The sequence below is a fragment of the Quercus lobata genome, chromosome 11, assembly GCF_001633185.2.
Source record: "Quercus lobata isolate SW786 chromosome 11, ValleyOak3.0 Primary Assembly, whole genome shotgun sequence".
NCBI lineage: Eukaryota > Viridiplantae > Streptophyta > Magnoliopsida > Fagales > Fagaceae > Quercus > Quercus lobata.
The window spans coordinates 18,623,908-18,643,036 of NC_044914.1; the positions used below are offsets into that span (position 1 = coordinate 18,623,908).

Here is a 19,129-nt window from a genome sequence, read left to right on the forward strand (position 1 = left end):
TGCTTTAGTTCTCCCCACAGACGGCGCCAATTGTAGTTGCACGATTTTCCTGGCCCAAGTTCTATTGATCAGGCCCTGGCCCAAAGCGCAACCCACAATAAATATTTGTAGAGGATGGGTCAAAGAACTTAGCTTCAGTGAGCCTATTCGGTCTGATACATGGACAGTATTGTTGCAGAAAACCCAAGCACAAGAATGGATCTCTCACGTATATTTCTATTTTTTTAGTTCCTCATACAGTATTTTTCGTCCCCTTCTTTGAGGGACTCCACTACATTATATAGTTCCCCTCCTCTCATCTCAACCTTACACCTGTTGATCATCTAAGCATCTACTTGAGTGCCTGTCCCATCAGACGCCCTCATCTCTCCCCATGTGAGTTGCAGAGGCCAAGGCGGTACTGTTCAGGGGTCATTTCCTCATTAATGCGGCCAAGAGGGTGGTTGGGGCGCAATTAATGTGGTGGTAGCTCTCCCTGAGATATTTTGGATTTTATTCATTTTATATGTTGAGAGGGTGAACTGAGTTGGCTGGGGAGAGTTCCCCGTCTGGACTTCGTGACGTCCGAGGAGGAGTTACTCCTCGGAAAGGTTACCTCCTCGTTATTGGGATTGAATAGTGCTTCATGTGTGGTTTCTCTTCGGACAGGACGCTCCTCGGACGGGCCTGATTTTGGAATAGCCCATTATTTATGGGCCGGGCCCCACATTATTTTTTTCTCTTTCTAAAAAAATTATTTTTTTCTCACCAATATTAGCTAATAATAACCTATCACTTAAGATTTATTGTGAAAATATTGTGATAAAAATTGATACTGATTTTAATTTGAACGTACAATTAAAATTATTTTTTTCTCTTTCTAAAAAAATTATTTTTTTCTCACCAATATTAGCTAATAATAACCTAACACTTAAAATTTATTGTGAAAGTATTGTGAAAATATTGTGATACCATTTCCTTCTTTTTTTTTTTTCTTTTTTTTTCCCTCTTTTTTATCCTCCACACACTACTGCATTTTTTTTTCTAAGCACTTCATCTGCAACACCCATGCAATTCTTCACCCTGATCTTCTTGATTCTTTTTTTTTTTTTTCTCTAAATTCAACCACTTACAAACGGGATGATTCAAATCGGGAAGATTGGATCAAAGCAGAGCAAATGTAGATGGGTACAAACTCCATTTGAAAGATTTTGCTATATTCTGATATTTTTTTGTTTTGCATTTTGAGGAATCCTAATTTGCAAGGGATTGATTTTTTTTTTTTCCTTAGCTTCTGATATTTTTTTGTTTTGCATTTTGAGGAATCCTAATTTGCAAGGGATTGATTTTTTTTTTTTTCCTTAGCTGATTTGGGAATTTGTTATAGATTTTTGTGTGTTTGGATTTGGAAATTTGTTATTGAGAGGAATATTCTGATATTTTTTTTGTTTTGCATTTTGAGGAATCCTAATTTGTAAGGGATTGATTTTTTTTTTTTCCTTAGCTGATTTGGGAATTTGTTATAGATTTTTTTGTATTTGGATTTGGAAATTTGTTATTGAGAGGAATGAGAAACTGTGCATGAGACGAAGACATGAACATCCTTTATTCTTCAGGTTAATTTGGTAATTGCCCAACTCACCCAACGAATATATCAAAACGCGCAAGGATTTTTGGCAAAATGGACCTGAATACCTCCTTTTTGGTATTGCGCGTTCTCTTCACAAGTATAAAACGCAACTTTTCCCAAAAAGTTGCGTTTTATACTAACCAAACGCAGTTAAAGGGCTGGCTTTTTTCAAAACATGACTTTTGGGCTGAAAAAGTTGAAACAAACGGGCACTTAATAATGATCTCTAGTCAAGGATTGCAGTGAAGTGGGATCAGGATTGAGTTGCCAGGTGTAGGCCCATCCTTTACATGGGCTCAAAAGAATGGCATTTCCTCAAGGTTATGGAAGAGAAAGAAGTCATCACCTAGTTTTATGTGGATCGAGAACAATTTTGAACCTCATTTGCAAAGGTCTAATTGGCTTATACTAAACCCAGAGTTAGGTTATAAGTTTTGGGAAAGTGTTAAGCACTCAAGCCTACCCAGCCAAAGACAGACTTTTACTCATGTTATTGGGTCATATCTAAAGAATACTTTACTAAGGAGGAACATAATCACAAAATTAATTTTTATTACCATATTTACACTTTTATATTAATAACTAGAAAATAAAAATAAAAAGAAAGTAGGAATAAGGCAAAGATGAAGTGTGTCCCTTCTGCAAAATGATGAGGCATAAAGTGATAATCAATTTTAATATGTTTGTTGTGCTTGTGAAACATATCATAGTGTGCAATTTGAATGGTATTTCGGTTGTCACAATAGATAGGCTATAAAGTATGCTAAAGGTGTATTAAGGTCTTGCAATATCCAACCTAACCATAGAGGTTTAGAGGCGATATTTGCAAGTGCACGTTACTTAGCCTCAATGATAGGATGAGCTACAAAATACTGTATTTTACTACACCAAAAAAAAAAAAAAAAAAAAAAAATTGAGACAATCGCTAAGGAGAAAACATTATCTGGTAGTAAATTACCATTTAGTAAGATCTCTCGTTTAATCTAAATTAGAGAAAACTTGAAGATCTAAAGAAGAGTAGGATGAGACAAAAAGACTATGAAAGAGAGTTCTATGTGAAGGATCCAAAGGACAATGTACATGGGGCATTGAGTGAAGTGCATTCATTAATTGACTAACCAAATAGTGAACTAGATTAGACTCCCAACCAAGTATATATCAATAAAGAGTGGCATTTGGAGTGGTTCACTATGTATTGCAGGAAGTTCAAACTTGGCTTTTAGTGGATTGTCATTATCTTGCAATTAGTGAGGCCAATGTGAGACATAAATCAAATGTGTACTTGGCTAAAGAGAAAAACAACCTCTTAGGGCTAGATGAGAGTTCAAGTCTAAGGAAGTAGCTAAGACCACTCAGATCTTTCAGCTTAAACTAATAGGAGATTGTGAATTTAATATTTAACCATGGAAAAAATTGGCCTTTGCCCTTTTTATTTTATTTTTTTATTTTATTTTATTTTTTATTAAAATCTAGCATTTTTTCCCATTTCCTAAACTAATTAGGGAAATACCCCTCTTTTGAAACTTGATTTTCTCAAAATCGAGTTAAGTCATATAGTGACGTTTTTAAGGAGCCTATAATGACGTTTTAAGGACATATAGTGGCGTTTTGAAACTCGAGCTCCTTGAAATCGAGTTATATGAAAAAAAAAAGAAAATTTTTTTTTGAGAAAATCGAGTTTCAAAAGAGGGGCATTTCCCTAATTAGTTTGGGAAAGGGGGTAAAATGCTGGATTTTTTTTTTTGAAAGGGGTATTTGCCCATTTTCTCCATTTAACCATTTTTCTAACATTCACATTCATAATTGGGCCTAAACTCTATTGAATAAGGGGCTAACACATGAAAATTTTAACTTTTAATGGTAGGTAAAGTGTAGATAGGATTCAAACTCAGAACCACATGTTGTTATACCATGTTAAAGGAGAAATAAAGAATGGAAAAATTTCTATATTTTTTGTATGCTTAATTGTACAAGTATAAGCTTATATATGCAAGGGCACTCTATGAGTGATATACAAGAAACAATAAAGATGCACAAGTAATGGGCTTTGGCCTACAATTATTTAGGAGTGATATTAGAGATATTACAAATTTACTACATAGATATAGTTTTAATATTGATGTGTCACCACTTACCAAAAAATAATTCAAACATTCATTTTTGTGGTTGAAGCATGTGAATCACATTTATTTATTTATTTATTTATTTTTTTGAGAAACTGTGAATCACATTTATTGACATAACAGTTTGTAAGCATTATGGTGAAGAACCATGTGTTAGGGAGATAACAACCAACTATGTTACATTAACCACTCCCTCTTGACATTCTTATTCAATATGGGACTTCACCCTTACGTGTATTCCCAACAATCTCCTCCTCACATGTGTGTCTCTACCTCTCTATAGGCTTTGACCAAATCCTACTTTCTATGAGCTTTTTCCATCACTAGCACGTCGTCTATGAACCTTTCGTACACCATCATTCATGGGAAGCACATGTCAACCCCACATGCTCATCCATCGAAACTAAGTACATTATTATCCATTGGAACTACACGCTTAAATGTGATCTAGCATAATTGATAACACTTCTTTGTTTTGGGTCTATTCCCAGGTTCGTTTGTGTGAGTCCTTTACGCTTGCTCTGTTTCGGTAGGGAAATGGACCATGAACACCTCATCACCTTCACTCCACATCACTTGAGTTATAATAGCACTTGTTAGGGAGATTACACCTTTGGGAGCCTACTCCATCCCCGTAGAGAAAGGGACCTTGAACACCTCGCCACATTCGCCGCACACACACCATTTGAGTTTTGACCATTTGTTCAAGAGATAATACCTTAGGGAGCCTTTAATTAAGTAGTTTTTTTTAGAAAGAAAACCAAAAGACTTTTATAAAGAAGAAAGTTTGGCTATATCAGCCTAAATAACAAAAAAAGAAGGTGGCAGAACATCTCCCATCCACATAGCATGGTTTGTAACATTGATAGAATGCCTAGCCAAATTATGAGAAAGTTTATTACCTTCTCTCCTTGTGTGAGAATAAAGTAATTGAGTAAAAATATCTAGAAAAGTGAATTGCATCCTTAATGAGAGGATCAACATAAGCTATAGCTTCAATCTCCAGAGCTTGAAAGGCTTAAGGAAGCTGTTGGGAAAGAGAAGCAATGATGAGGCCCTGGTAATTCTGGATGACCACTCCAATCCCACATTTGTTTTCATTTTTTAATACAGCTCCATCAATTTTTTTAAAGATATTTGTAAGTTTTATGTAATAAAAATTGAGTGATTTTGGGGAAATTACAAATTAATAAAGGAAAAATGTAAAGTTACTACAAATATTACTACATAAATTTTATAAATTGATATGTCACGAATCAATAAAGAATAGTTCAAATGTTCATTTATTCAACCACCAATCATATTCATTGTAACATTAATTTGTAAATTTTATAGTAAAATTTATAATATATTTAGTATTTATAAAATTTGTAATAGCTTTAGCCATTTTCATTATTTCATTTGTGGACAAAGTTTGACCATATACTTGATTGTAGCAAAAAACTAAAACTTTTGCTAAAAAATTAATGTTTACTTATGTTGAAAATTTAACCATTAAATTTTATATTTTATATTCTTAATACACATGTCAAATTTCGTATTAATTAAATATTATTTACTATTTTCGTATTAATTAAATATTATTTACTATTTGATCCATAAAATTATTTTATATATATAATTTTTGATTAAAAAAACTTAAAATTTTAAAATTTGATTTATGAAATACTATCCATAAAATTTAGTCCAACGGTAGATCCGTAGATATCTAATATAAAAAAATATTGTTGAGTTTTACAACTAATAACCAAACTATTCATTTTCAAAAAAAAAAAAAAAAAAACCAAACTATTCAGATCAGCTGCAACTTTCACATGATTCTCACTCAGTCTGTTTCTGTTTGTATCAATGGTTGGAAGCGTTGAGGATGTTGACACCGAGAAGATCGAGCCGTTGCCCGAATACTACTTCGACCCAACGGCTGTGCTGAACGAACCGTTGTGGAAGAAGGTAATGGTTGTAAGAGAGACATTGTGGTTGGGAGAAATGTGCACAGTACATGCTTGGCCGTGACAGAGCCCGATACTGAAGATGAGCTCACTGGGGACAGAGAGGCTCATATGGCTTCTGTCTTGGCTCGCTATAGGAAATCCCTCCTTGAGAGGACCAAACACCACCTGGGTAATGTATCTCTTCTTTTTTTCACTTACCCCATTTCCCTTTTTCTTTTCATTCCATATTGCTTTTCTCACAATGTCTACATTGTTTTTTTGAAATTGGGCTTACATTGAATGGGAAATGGATTTAATTAACTTAGGTAGTATTTGGTTCTAGAAGGAATTATTTTATTTTATTTTATAGAGTTTCTACTTCTATTATTTTTGCTCTTTATCGTTAAACCAAGACACTAATCAGTTTTTGTTGTAGACAGTATTTGGTTCTGGAGAGAATATGAATGCTATGTATCTGTGCTTACGTATAATTTGATAATGAGTATTTACGTATAATTTACATGCACATGTTACATATACCTCTTTTTTTTTCTTCTTCTTTTTATCTGTACTTTACAATAGGATTTGTGACATGATTTTGGTATTCTCTGTAAAAATTTACTTTTATATGCATGTCTGTATTAACCTATCAATTATATGTATGTATGTATGTATTATATTACATGAGGCTTACCAAAAGCTTTTTTAAGATGGGTCTGTACTAGAGGCCAGAAAAAAAAATGGTTTGTAGCACGTAGAAAATACAGGTCTTCAGCTCAACATAAGAACACATTATAAAATTTCTTGTATCTCTTTTTTTTTTCCTAGTTAAAATTCAAATTTTTTTTAATAGTTGCGAAGAATTTATTCAATGCAGAAATTGACTTTCAAGCTGTTGCATCATACAAAGCTTTAAACTGTCATCACCGTGGATCATAGATACATGTCTGTTTAAGATTTTTTTTTTTTTTTTGGTATGTTGGAAAAGGTTGTTTCCTTTCTCCCTCAAGATCTGGTTTATCTTGAATTTACGTTGACATTCAATATTCAATACTTTGGGTGAAGGGGAGCAGAAACAATTATAATGTATCGAAGATTCTTTTGCTGTAAAAGATAATAACTTTAAATTATGGTGCACCTTCATTTTCTGTTTCTCATGTTTGTGCTTAGAACCTTTAATGAATCAAGGGAAATATATTTGGATTTGGAATTTTTGTTATTAAAATTTGCATATAAAAAAAAAATTGTCATTAAAAGTTCATTATGGCATATATTTGTCTTTATGTTGATTCATACTATCTTTTTGGTATTTTCCATCTCCTGAGAACACTATGCATTTGTGTTGCATAAGAAGATGCATTAATTTCTTTATCATTAACAAATTTACATTAAAGCATGAAAGTATGTGGAACTGGCATAGAGAGAGGAAAGTATGGCAATCTCTCTCTCTCTCTCTCTCAGTGCTGTGATTATAGCATGAAATTGTACAATGTACATGCATTCAATATTATCTATTCGCAAGAATTGCATTTGCAATTGGAAAACAGAAATCTCTTTGTTTTATATAGGCAAGAAATTTTGACAGTCTTCACTTACAAATATCTCTGTTAGGTTACCCATATAACTTGGACCTCGATTATGGTGCTCTGGCACAACTTCAACACTTTTCCATCAACAACCTTGGGGATCCATTTATAGAGAGCAACTATGGTGTCCATTCCAGACAATTTGAAGTGGGTGTTTTGGATTGGTTTGCCCGGCTATGGCACAGAAGGGAATCTTCATGGTATCTTAGTTGGGTTAGTAACGATAAACCTCAGCTTTCTGAGCTTTTAGTTCGAGATTGTAGAAACTAATTGTTGCCCTTGCAAAGAATCTAAACATATAGATTCATTTTGCAGAAGGGAAGTGTTTGCAGATGGGATTTTGTATGCCTAACGTGAATCACATTATTCGGTCTTCAAAGCAGCATGGATGTACAGGATGGAATGCTGAGGTGGAAACTCTAGTCTCTGGTGAGATTGTGTAAGGTTGAATTTATTCAACCATCTTATTGGCTTTATTCCGTGCTAAATTTGCTTGTAATTCAGCATTTAGTAACCCTATATTTAGGTGGGTTTGATGTAAGGGTAGTGAGTGAGATAGAATGAAGTTTGCTCAAGAGTGTGCAAGAAAACAGAGTGTCGCGGCTGGGTCTCGCGGGTGACTCGCGGCTTCAAGCCGCCAGAAGCAACCTCACGTGCCAAGCATGCTGGAAGGTGAACAGTCTGCTAGCTGGAGCACTACAGGACAAAACAGGACAACTGGCCATACGGTTATCTCGCGACTGGATCTCGCGACTTAGTCAAACCGCGAGGTCAAGCCGCGAGCCACCCCTGTTTTGTAGAATTCTGACGTTTCACATTCCTCTCCACTCCAGTATAAATACCCCTATTACCCACGATTGAAAGAGAGCTTCCAGAGAGAATTTTGAGAGAGAAACCCTAAAGAAAAACCAGATTGTTTCACCCACAATCTCTACCTTAGAATCTCTTCAAATTCCTCAACTCTCTTCCTCTCCATTGTCAAATCCTTGAGAGGCTTTATACCAAACCAGGTTCTCACCATCATCATCATTGTGAGACTGCTGTTTGGATTTCTGGGAAGCAGTTAGGAAGGAACCAATCTTCATTGGTTGATGCTACGGTCTAGTAGCGGAATCCGGAAAGCTAGAAAAGAAAAAGGTTCGGCGTAACCTCGTTGGAGCAAGAAGCTTGGAGGGCTTAGGTGCACTGGGTAGATTAGGCTTGGAGGGTCTATTGCTGTCCTTGTATCTCAACTATATTTTCTAGTGGATTGATTACCGCTTGGAGGGCGGCGGAGAGGTTTTTCGCCGAGGACTTCGGTTTCCTCTTCGATAACACATCGCGTGTTGTCTTTGTGTTTGCATCTTCCTTCCTCTATCTTTGCCTTTAAATTATCTGCTGTGGATTTTATTTTGTTATGGCTTAGATAGTATTTAATCAATTTCGTATGATAGCATATGTTAAGTTTCCGCACACTAGTTGTTTGACATATTGCTTGAATTGATTAAGTTGTTATTTGGGAGTCTAAACGTTTAAAGGTGTTTTTACACGTTTTTGAACTTTCATTTGGTATCAGAGCGGGTACACTTGTTGTGGTTTAAATACCTAAGTGTGATCCTTGACCCCTTGTGTTTATTTGCCATGGATTGTGCTTTGTATGCCTCTTTGCATGATTTGGTTGGTAATGAATGTAACATGCCACATGTTTGTGAAAATGCCTCTATGAGTGTTAATTTTCATAAGTGTGATGACATGTTATTTGAATCCATGGGTGTTGTTGACAAACTCTTGAAGAAAAATGCTAAGAAGTTTCAAAAGAATTTGATTTTGAGGATTTTAAATCCAAGCTTCTTTGTCACAGGGACAAACCAGCCATAATTAATGTTAACATAGGTAGTGCTCTCTCTCTCTACTCTTAACTGTTTTATAGCTCACTCATATTTTATGGTTCACTCTTTATAATTTTGCAGGAACTACTGTTAAAGGAGCTGTTGATGATCTTGATCAGGTTATACAGAAATTGGAAGAAGCAGGATTTACACATGACAGGTTCTACATCCACTGTGATGGGGCTCTGTTTGGTCTCATGATGCCTTTTGTTAAACGTGTGAGTATTCCATGGTTTTCTAACCACTGCAGCCTTTCATATTAGAGTATGGGAAGTGAACATTCTCTTAAAAATGGTGCGTATGTTGTGCACATATTGGATTTTTGCTGGAATCAGTAGTTTAGGTTTCAATATGGAAAGTACAAGGACAAAATCTTTTGCTTTGCTGTCTTAATATATGACTTTCATGCACAATGTGTTGTCTTGTTTGAGTTGTCAGAAAAGATTTTATTTAAATAATTTTTAGGGATTAGGAACTCTAGGTATGACCTACGCAACTGGAGCCATGTTCTATTTGCCTATATAAATTGAAAGAAAAAGAAAAAGAAAAAGAAAAAGACCATTCATGGAAGACTTTTTTGTTTTCCCTTCTCAGAAGTTGATAGTTTCCAGAAGCATGGGTATGTTCCCAAATGCAGTGCAAGGATATAATTAGAAAGAGAAGCCTTGAAACATCTGCATGTTTTCTGTATTCTTGTCTTAGACTAGACACCATTTATGACAATATGCTTGTTTGCACCAAAAGTTTCTTTAGTTCTGTTTTATTTTTCTTTCTTTTTCTTGTGGTTACCAATCTTTATTTTCATGAATGAAATTTCGAAATAACTTCTGCATGTTCTGCTGTGCTAATTTATATTGGTGATGACCAGGCGCCAAAAGTTACTTTCAAGAAGCCTATTGGAAGTGTAAGTGTTTCGGGTCACAAGTTTGTAGGATGCCCAATGCCATGCGGTGTACAAATAACGAGATTGGAGCCTATTAACGCTCTCTCCAGGGATGTGGAGTACCTTGCTTCTAGGGATGCAACGATTATGGGTAGCCGAAATGGTCATGCACCCATCTTTCTCTGGTACACCTTGAACCGGAAAGGATACAGAGGGTTCCAAAAAGAAGTTCAGAAATGCCTTAGAAACGCACACTACTTGAAAGATCGTTTAATATCTGCAGGGATTGGTGCAATGTTGAATGAACTGAGTAGCACGGTCGTATTTGAGCGCCGACAAGATGAGGAATTTATTAGAAAGTGGCAGCTTGCATGCCAGGGCAATATTGCTCATGTTGTGGTAATGCCCAACATCACCATAGATAAGCTTGATGATTTCTTGAATGAGCTTGTTCAGAAACGTGCTGCATGGTTTCAAGATGGGAAGCTTCAACCTCCTTGTATTGCATCAGATGTAGGTAAAGAAAATTGTCTTGTGCTTTGCACAAGTGAAATATGTGGCGCATTTAGAACTTTGCAACTTGGAATTTTTCTTTGTTGTAGCAGAACACTCGGCTTTATCAGATTAGATGCTGAGAAACTGCCTTTTACAATTCAACCTTTTACCTATATGCTTACAAAATACTTTAATCTAGCACTTGCATTAAATTAGCGTTGTTATGTTTCTTAATTACATTGATTCCATGCTGTTACATTCTTTGAGGACTGGGAATCTCAAATAAATATGTCTGGTGCTATGATGCCTTATAAGCTAAATCACCTGACATATTTATGGACTGTGCTATGTTTATATTCCAAAACATAACGAGGGAGAAGGGTAGCAAATATTATTACTGAAATTTGTTTACAGTGAACTTGGTCAAAGGTTAATTTGCGTGTGCTTCTGAGTTTTCCTTTTAGAAGCAAACGTTATGAAATCTCAATCTTCTTCTTCTTCTTCTTCTTCTTCTTTCTTTTTTTTTTTTCTTTTTTTTTTGAGAAAGACATGAACTGAACACTCACATACAGGGAGTGGAAACCCGGGTTTAATATCACACAACTCACAACATACAAAAGCTGGTAACTCTTGAATGCTGTGTGAAATCTCAATCTTTTGTTCTGTATTAGTGAACAAATTTTCTTTGAGGGTTAATTGTGAAGAAAGAAAGAAACGAAGAAAGTAAATTACCCACACAAGAAAAAAAAAAAAAAAAAAAAAAAAACTGTAGGAGTGACAGTTTTTGAATCTTTTGCTATTTGTATGTTTCAAAAACAATATGGAGAGCTGCAGAGTTTTTTGAGAGTTGCTTTATCTAGATGCAAATTCTATATTGGAGGGGTTCAATTGATAGTATAATGACATTATTTGTTTGGCCATATATTTGAGGGGTTCAATTGTTCACAAGTATATGGGTCTAAAATGAATTTGGGCCTTGTTTGCTTTTTTTGAGAAAGACACGGACTGAACATACACACATAGGGAGTGGGAACCCGGGTTTAATATCACATAACTTTCAACATACAAAAGTCGGTAACTCTTGAATGCTATGTGAAATCCCAATCTTCTGTTCTGTATTAGTGAACAAATTTTCTTTGAGGGTTAATTGTGAAGAAAGAAAGAAATGAAGAAAGTAAATTACCCACACAAGAAAAAAAAAAAAAAAAAACTGTCGGAGTGATAGTTTTTGAGTCTTTTGCTATTTGTATGTTTCAAAAACAATATGGAAAGCTGCAGATTTTTTTGAGAGTTGCTTTATCTAGATGCAAATTCTATATTGGAAGGGTTCAATTGATAGTAATGACATTATTTGTTTGGCCATATATTTGAGGGGTTCAATTGTTTACAAGTATATGGGTCTAAAATGAATTTGGGCCTCTTAAGTCTATAAGTACATGAGCTTACAATTTACTTGAGACTTTTGAGCTGGGGAAAAACAGTTATAATTTTCATTCAAGGTTTAGGTTTAGTGCCGGTTTGGATTCGGCGTCTGCATTTTCATTTTAGCGTTTTTTTTTTTCTTTCACGTGTTTCAGGGAGACAAAATTTACTGTTCACAACTGTAGCAGCACTGTTCACGCACTGTTCATGGGACCCACAACCACTTTATTTAGAAAAAAAAAATTAACAATGAGTCCCATGGTACTATTCAAACATTTAAAAATTATTTTGCTACAGTGTTTTTAGTTTTCAATTTTCAGTTTCAGTAAAAATAAGTTCAATCCAAACGGACCCTTAGTACATTTCTTGAATTGCTTTACTAGGAAGAATATTTCTATAATTGCTTCTTTGACCCGTCATAGATCATTTTCCATTTCTTGAGAAGTGAGGATTTTGCGGAAAAAAGTAAGAACCCGGTGGAGGAACTATAACTATCATGGCTCTGCAAGTTATGTAGACAAATAAACTCTAATCATCGAAAAAGGATTCATTTGGAAAATTGGAATATTTTCGTTGATTCAAAGAAGAAGAATCCTAGATTTATCTGTTTTTTTCATTGATTTCCATGACAAACTTATGTTTGTTAAAAAAAAAAAGGTACTAATGCTATATTTGTGGATCGAAAAACTTATTCAATTTTTGGAATCAAAGCTAGAACTCGAAGCAAAAAACTTCAAACCTAATGGTCCGTTTAGATTGAGAGAGAGGAAGGGGGAGTAGAGTAGAGTAGAGTAGATTTAGCACAAAATTAGCTTATTTTTAGCCAACACTACTCTACTCCCATTTACTCCTCCTCCTTTCCCCTCTCCATCCAAATAGGCCATAAGAGTCTTGTGGCTGAGTGCATAAAATTATGGTGAAATTTTGGTAGAGATTGTCTCTAATACTCATAATGCATTTGTACAAAGTTAACACATCCTAGATTCTATCCACTTTGTTGATGATTCATATGAAGAAGACAAATTAAAGGATATATGTATGGCCAAAATGGGGTTTTACCCCATTTCTCACAAACTTTCTAGCAAAATGCCCATTGTTTGAAATTATTTAGAAATATGCCCCTGCTTTGAAACTCGATTTTTAGAAAATTGAGTTTCAATTTAAAACTCTATTTTTGGACAATCGAGTTATAGCGAAATGAAACTTACAAAAAAAAAAAAAATTGTGGAACTTGAGTTTCATTCAAAGAACTCAAGTTCAAGGAACTCGAGTTCCACTTGAATATTTTCATGGAACTCGAGTTCCAATTTTTATTTATTTATTTTTTTTAAAGTTTCATTTCGCTATAACTCAATTGTCCAAAAATCGAGTTTTACATTTGAAACTCGATTTTTAAAAATTCGAGTTTCAAAATAGGAGCATATCCATAAATAGTTTCAAATATGGGGCATTTTGCTGGAAAGTTTGTGAGAAAAAGGTATTTTGCCATTTTGGCCATGTATGTATTGTCACATTGTTTAAAATTTTAATGATATGACACTTCATACACGGTAAAATTTAAGAAATAGAATATTATTTAATAAATAAATTCTCTACCTTTCAAGTGAAAAAGAAGAAGTTTCTCCAAAAAAAAAAAAAAAAAAATTAAAAAATTAAAAAAAGAAAAAACCAAACAAAAAAAGAATACTTGGCTACCTGTTTGATTGGCAGCTGCGGGAGCACGACACGTTGGTTTCCACTTTCCACCATCATGATGACATTGCTCTTTCACATTAGAAGCTTCATGCATCTTAGCATGCATTATAGTCAAAATCACCGAGAATTGTTAGGTTAACGCTCTACTAATTTGAGTACATTAGTTTAGTTTTTCTTGATATAAGTTGCAATTGCTTCAATGACTCCATTCTCTCTCAACTTGTTCACTTGAGGAATCTTCACTATTTTTACAATTTAAAGTTTGGCTACAATACCACTAAAAAAATTATTATAGCTACATATTTTGAAAATTTAATAGTTAGATTATATATTCTTTATGTTCTTAACAAACGTATCAAATTTCATGTTAATAGGATGTTATTTACTATTCAATTTATAAACTTAATTTTTATGCATAATTTTAGGTTTCAAAAACTTAAAATTTAAATATCTGATTGATAACATATTTATTAATTTTTGATCTTCTAGAAATTTTGTAAGTCTAGAGGATATAAGAAGAAAATATAATCTAATGGTGGACTTGGCAAAATTCACATCCGATAAAAAGATATTGAGTAGAGTTGCAGCCATGAGTTACAACATAGTTTGTAGCCAAACTTTGTCAATTTTTATATGGGTTATAAATTTATAATATTCCATCCATGGAAAATTTCCTTAAGGAGATAGGGAATATGATAAAGGTGCAGGAACTCCATTTTTCAATTACGAATTTGAAGTCACTGAAAACTTTATACTTGAATTTTGTAAGTATAGAGGATATAAGAAGAAAATATAATCTAATGGTAGACTTGGCAATATTCACATCCGATAAAAAAATATTGAGTAGAGTTGCAGCCATGAGTTACAACATAGTTTGTAGCCAAACTTTGTCAATTTTTATATGGGTTATAAATTTATAATATTCCATCCATGGAAAATTTCCTTAAGGAGATAGGGAATATGATAAAGGTGCAGGAACTCCATTTTTCAATTACGAATTTGAAGTCACTGAAAACTTTATACTTGAACGAAAATTCATTGTTAATGGGAATTCCTATTAATATTAGCAATCTATCTAACATATCCGATTTGGACTTCAGCCACAAGTAGTCAATGGAGATTTCTATTGTTACTAGCAATCTATCTAAGATAACCAGTTTGGATTTGGGAGATAACAAAGTTACGGGTACAAGGGGCTGAAGAATTTTTTCTTAGAGGAAATGATCTCACTTGGAATAACAATGCAAAGATTGTTCCAAAGTTTACATTGTACGAGTTGTGTATGATGTCTTGTGGACTTGCAAGATAAATTCCATACTAATTTCCACACATAAGGCTCTTGACCTGCTGGTCTTGGTTGAGAACCAGTTAGAAGGAATATTTCCACTCGTAAGACTCGACTTAATAGACTTACAAGTTCTCTCCCACCTCAATTCTTAGACTCTTGAAATTTTATTGTTCTTTCCCTGTCCTAAAATAATAACTTTTACAGAGAATTGCTGAAAAACATATCAAATCATGATTCTTATTATGTTGGACACAGTTTTTACTTTATTATTTTATTAGCCTGTTGTACACAATTAATGTAACATAAGAAAATGGCATGAGCAATTTTTTTTCGCCAAAATTTTCATTTAAATTGCTTTATTAAGATACATATATTATAAAAATAGACAAATAAAGAGAAATACGAGACTTATTAATTTATTAGTGCTTGTGGCATTGGAAATCTATCTGACATTCTTCATACATATATATGCTGAAGCAGTTAGCTTTCTTCATAACTAAGTTGGACTTTAGGATGGTGTGCAATGAAGGTGGCGAGGTGTTTAGGGTGTTTTTTTTTAGCGGGGACAAAGCAAGCCTAAAGGATCCACACAAACGATCTTGGAAATAGGTCCAACAAAGTAGTATTGCCAATGGTGCTAGATCATGGAGAAGTGCACGGTTCCACTGGATAGGAATGTGCAAGCTGGTTCCCATGCATGGATGAGCGTGGAGGGGTTGACGCAAGCCTAAAGGGCCCACACAAATTATCCTAGTTTAAGGACTAACAAAGTAGTATTGCCAATGGTGCTAGATCACAGTGAAGTGTGCAGTTCCAATGGATAGTAATATGTAGGCCGATTCTCATAGATGAGCGTGTGGTGTTGACATGTGATTCCCATGGATGACGTGCTGGTAACGGTAAAACCGTAAAAGCCCATTGGCAAAGAAGAGCGAAAGGACTCGGTCAAAGCCTACAAAGAGGCAGAGACTCACACTTGATGAAGAGATTGTTGGGTATACACATGTGAGTGAATTTTCACATTGAATAGTAACAAGAAGGGTAAGTGGTTAATATAACATAGTTGGGCCTAAACTCATATGCTTAACTCTTTTAGGTTAGATAATGTCCCTATATGTTTTATTAACTACACAAAAGAGTATGCTAGATCATAGTAAAGTGCACGGTTCCAATGGATATGAATGTGCAAGCCTATTATCATGGATGAGTGTGTAAGGTTGATATGTGGTTCCCATGGATGGCATTCGAGGGGTCCATGGCTGACGCACTGGTGATGCTAAAAGCCCATAGGTAAGGGGGAGCGAGTAGGACTTGATCAAAGACTACAAAGAGGTAGGGACTCACATGTGAGAGAGAGATTATTGAGTATACATGTATGAGTGAAGTCCTACATTGAATAAGAATGTCAAAAGAAAGTGATTAATTAATATAACATAGTTGTTCCCAACCTCATAGGCCTCCTTAAGGTTTTTATCTCCCCCAACATCTACCAATCATTGTCAATGTAAAATTCCTATTGCTATTGGAAATCTATCTAAGATAATCAGTTTGGACTTGAGAGACAATAAGGTCACTAGTGCAAGCCCATCATCCATAAAGAAATTGACGAAATTGGAAAATAACAACTTGCTTATTCTAGAAATTCCATACTGGTTGTTAAATATAAAAGGGTCGATCGAGGAATCTTTTCTTGAAGGAAATAATCTCACTTGGAATAACAATGCAAAGATTGTTCCAAACTTTACATTATACGAGTTGCATATGAAGTCTTGTGGTCTTTCAAGATAAATTCCAGACTAAATTTCCACACATAAGACTCTTGACTCATTTGACTTGGGTGAGAAATATTTAGGAAGAAATATTTTTGCAATGGCCTTTTGAGATGAGTTCTGCATATAATTTTCTTAGATGATTGACTTACAAGTTCTCTCCCACCTCATCTCTTAGGGTCTGTTTAGTTAAGGGGATTTTATGGAGAATGGAAAAGAGATGAGAAAAAAGGGGAGAGAAAATGCTTTTTGGAGTATTTGGTTGGGTGGATTTTAAAGAGGAAAAACTGGTGGGACTTAAGTGTTTTCTTCTTAGGTCCAGCAAAATGCTTTCTCCCCAACTTGGGGAGAAAATAGAGAGAAGAAGAGTAGTTGTAGTCAAATGATGGAACTACCCCACCTTTCACTTTCTTTTCCCGGGTGTGATACAACACTTTTCTTCTTGTTTCTTTTTTTTTCATTTTTTCATTTTTTTTTGACTTTTTTGGTTTGGTGTTTGGTCCTTTTTAGGGCTTTTTTTTTTTTTTTTTGGATTTAACTAGCCGTAATTATTATTTTTTTTTTTTTTTATTGGGAATGGTTTTCTTTTTAATAAACTTGGGTGATTTCTTTTTTTTTTTTTTTTTTTAAATTGGGCATCATTTTTTAATAAGGGCATATGAATAAATTTATATAAATTCTATTTTCTATTTTCTCATTTTTTCAACCAAAAAAAATATTTTTCCATTGCTCCACTTTTCCACCTCCAACCAAAGACAAATAAGGAAACTAAAATCTTTTCATTCCTCCCACTTTTCCTGCCTCCAACCAAACGGACCCTTAGACTCTCAAAAAAATTTTAGAAGAAAATAGTCTCTCAAAATTTAGTTATTCTTTCTCTATCCTAAAAGAGTAATGGTATAGTTATAAATTATTTTACAATAATATTATTCTTTTTCTATCCTAAAAGAATAATGGTGCACCTACAAATTATTTTACAATATTATTACAAACTGTTGATTTCCTCTCACCTTTTCATCCTCCACAACTAATATAACTTTTTTACTTATCAATAACTACTCACCATATCAACAATTTGTAAAAATAGTTTATAACTTCAGCATTTTCCATCCTAAAATAATTTTTACATAGAGCTACTAAAAAAATTATTGGTAATGTCGTTTCAATCATGATTCTTATGTTGGAATTGGATAAAGAGCTTTTACTTTATTTTATTAGCCTGTTATGCACAATTAATGTAACGTATTCAAAATTTGTTTAGGAGGAGGTTTCAAGTTCAAATTCCGTAATGGGAAGTACCTATGAAATAACTCTATAGTCTCGGCTCATGTTCACTAGTGTCTTCAATGGGACTAGATGCATAACTATGACTTATCCGGATCTCCTATTACCGTAGGCCTGTCAGGGTATCACTATAGTCACGCTTAGGTAGAAGACGCCAACTTAGGTCGCCCCTCCTACCCATTATTTGTTCATAAAATAAAAAAAATGTAACGTACTCGAAACAAAATGACATGTAGAATTTTTTTGGGCCAAAATTTTCATTTATATTACTTCATTAGGATACATATATTATAGATTTAGACAAATATAGAAAAATATGATACATTTCAGTTTATTTAGTGCTTGTAGAACTACAAGATCTAACAGATCTTGAAAAGAAAGAAACGAAGAGAAACAGGGTTGAAAAAGTAGGATATGATCAATCAGAGTCCAGAAGAACCAACAAGTTTGGTTAAGCCATAAGTAGCTCCCATGGCCATCCAACCCCCAATCAACACCCTTAGCGCGGACTTGGCAATTGGTGCCTTCCCAAGAAAAGCACCTAACCCTCCAAACATTAACAAGGAAAAGCTTACAACTGCTATTATCAACCCAACCCTCACTGCATAATCCTTTACAAATGCTGCCCCTAGTAGCGGTACCAAAGCCCCCACAGCAAATGAAATTGCTGATGCTCCAGCTGCATGCCAAGGGTTTGGCAATTTCTCCTTCTCAGCGTGTAACTGCTCAACTCCCATGTTCTCAGTGTTACCTTCTCTCTTCAGTTGCGCCATTTCTATGTCATATTGTGAGTAAACTGAGACGAACTCTCCGATAGCCATACTACAGGCTCCGGCAACCAACCCTGCAACGCCAGAAAGGATCATAGTCTCAACATCTTTTCGGACAGCTCCAACTCCAATCATAAGGGATGCCGTGGAAAGTAACCCATCATTGGCACCCAAGATGGCTGCTCTAAGCCATTGTCCCCTTTTGGTGTAGTCTAATTCATCATTTTGAGTTTGTTGCTCAACATCAGGTGATTTGGCTACGTTGAAGGATGGTTGGTCGTTAGCTTGATTGGCTGCCATGGAAGAAATGTAGTAAAAAAACACAAAAGCAAAGAAAGCAATGATAACGAAGAAGATTATGATAATAGGTATATGGAGATGCACAAGCCCTCAGGACTGAGGGAGG

General features: G+C 34.6%; 1 protein-coding gene and 1 pseudogene across 2 annotated transcripts; one reads left to right on the top strand and one right to left on the bottom strand.

Moving 5' to 3' along the window:
- The first annotated feature begins 5,580 nt into the window (after positions 1 to 5,580).
- On the top strand, positions 5,581 to 10,711 carry LOC115966511 (annotated as a pseudogene). Its single transcript, XR_004086388.1, has 7 exons — positions 5,581 to 5,655; positions 5,697 to 5,853; positions 7,275 to 7,462; positions 7,565 to 7,671; positions 9,035 to 9,121; positions 9,199 to 9,335; positions 9,986 to 10,711. The product of XR_004086388.1 is annotated as a serine decarboxylase 1-like (transcript).
- A 7,664-nt stretch (positions 10,712 to 18,375) lies between these two features.
- LOC115966512 (vacuolar iron transporter homolog 1-like) lies at positions 18,376 to 19,023 on the bottom strand. Its single transcript, XM_031085732.1, has one exon. The coding sequence runs from the start codon at positions 19,021 to 19,023 to the stop codon at positions 18,376 to 18,378; it is 648 nt and encodes a 215-aa protein (XP_030941592.1).
- Positions 19,024 to 19,129: the final 106 nt, after the last annotated feature.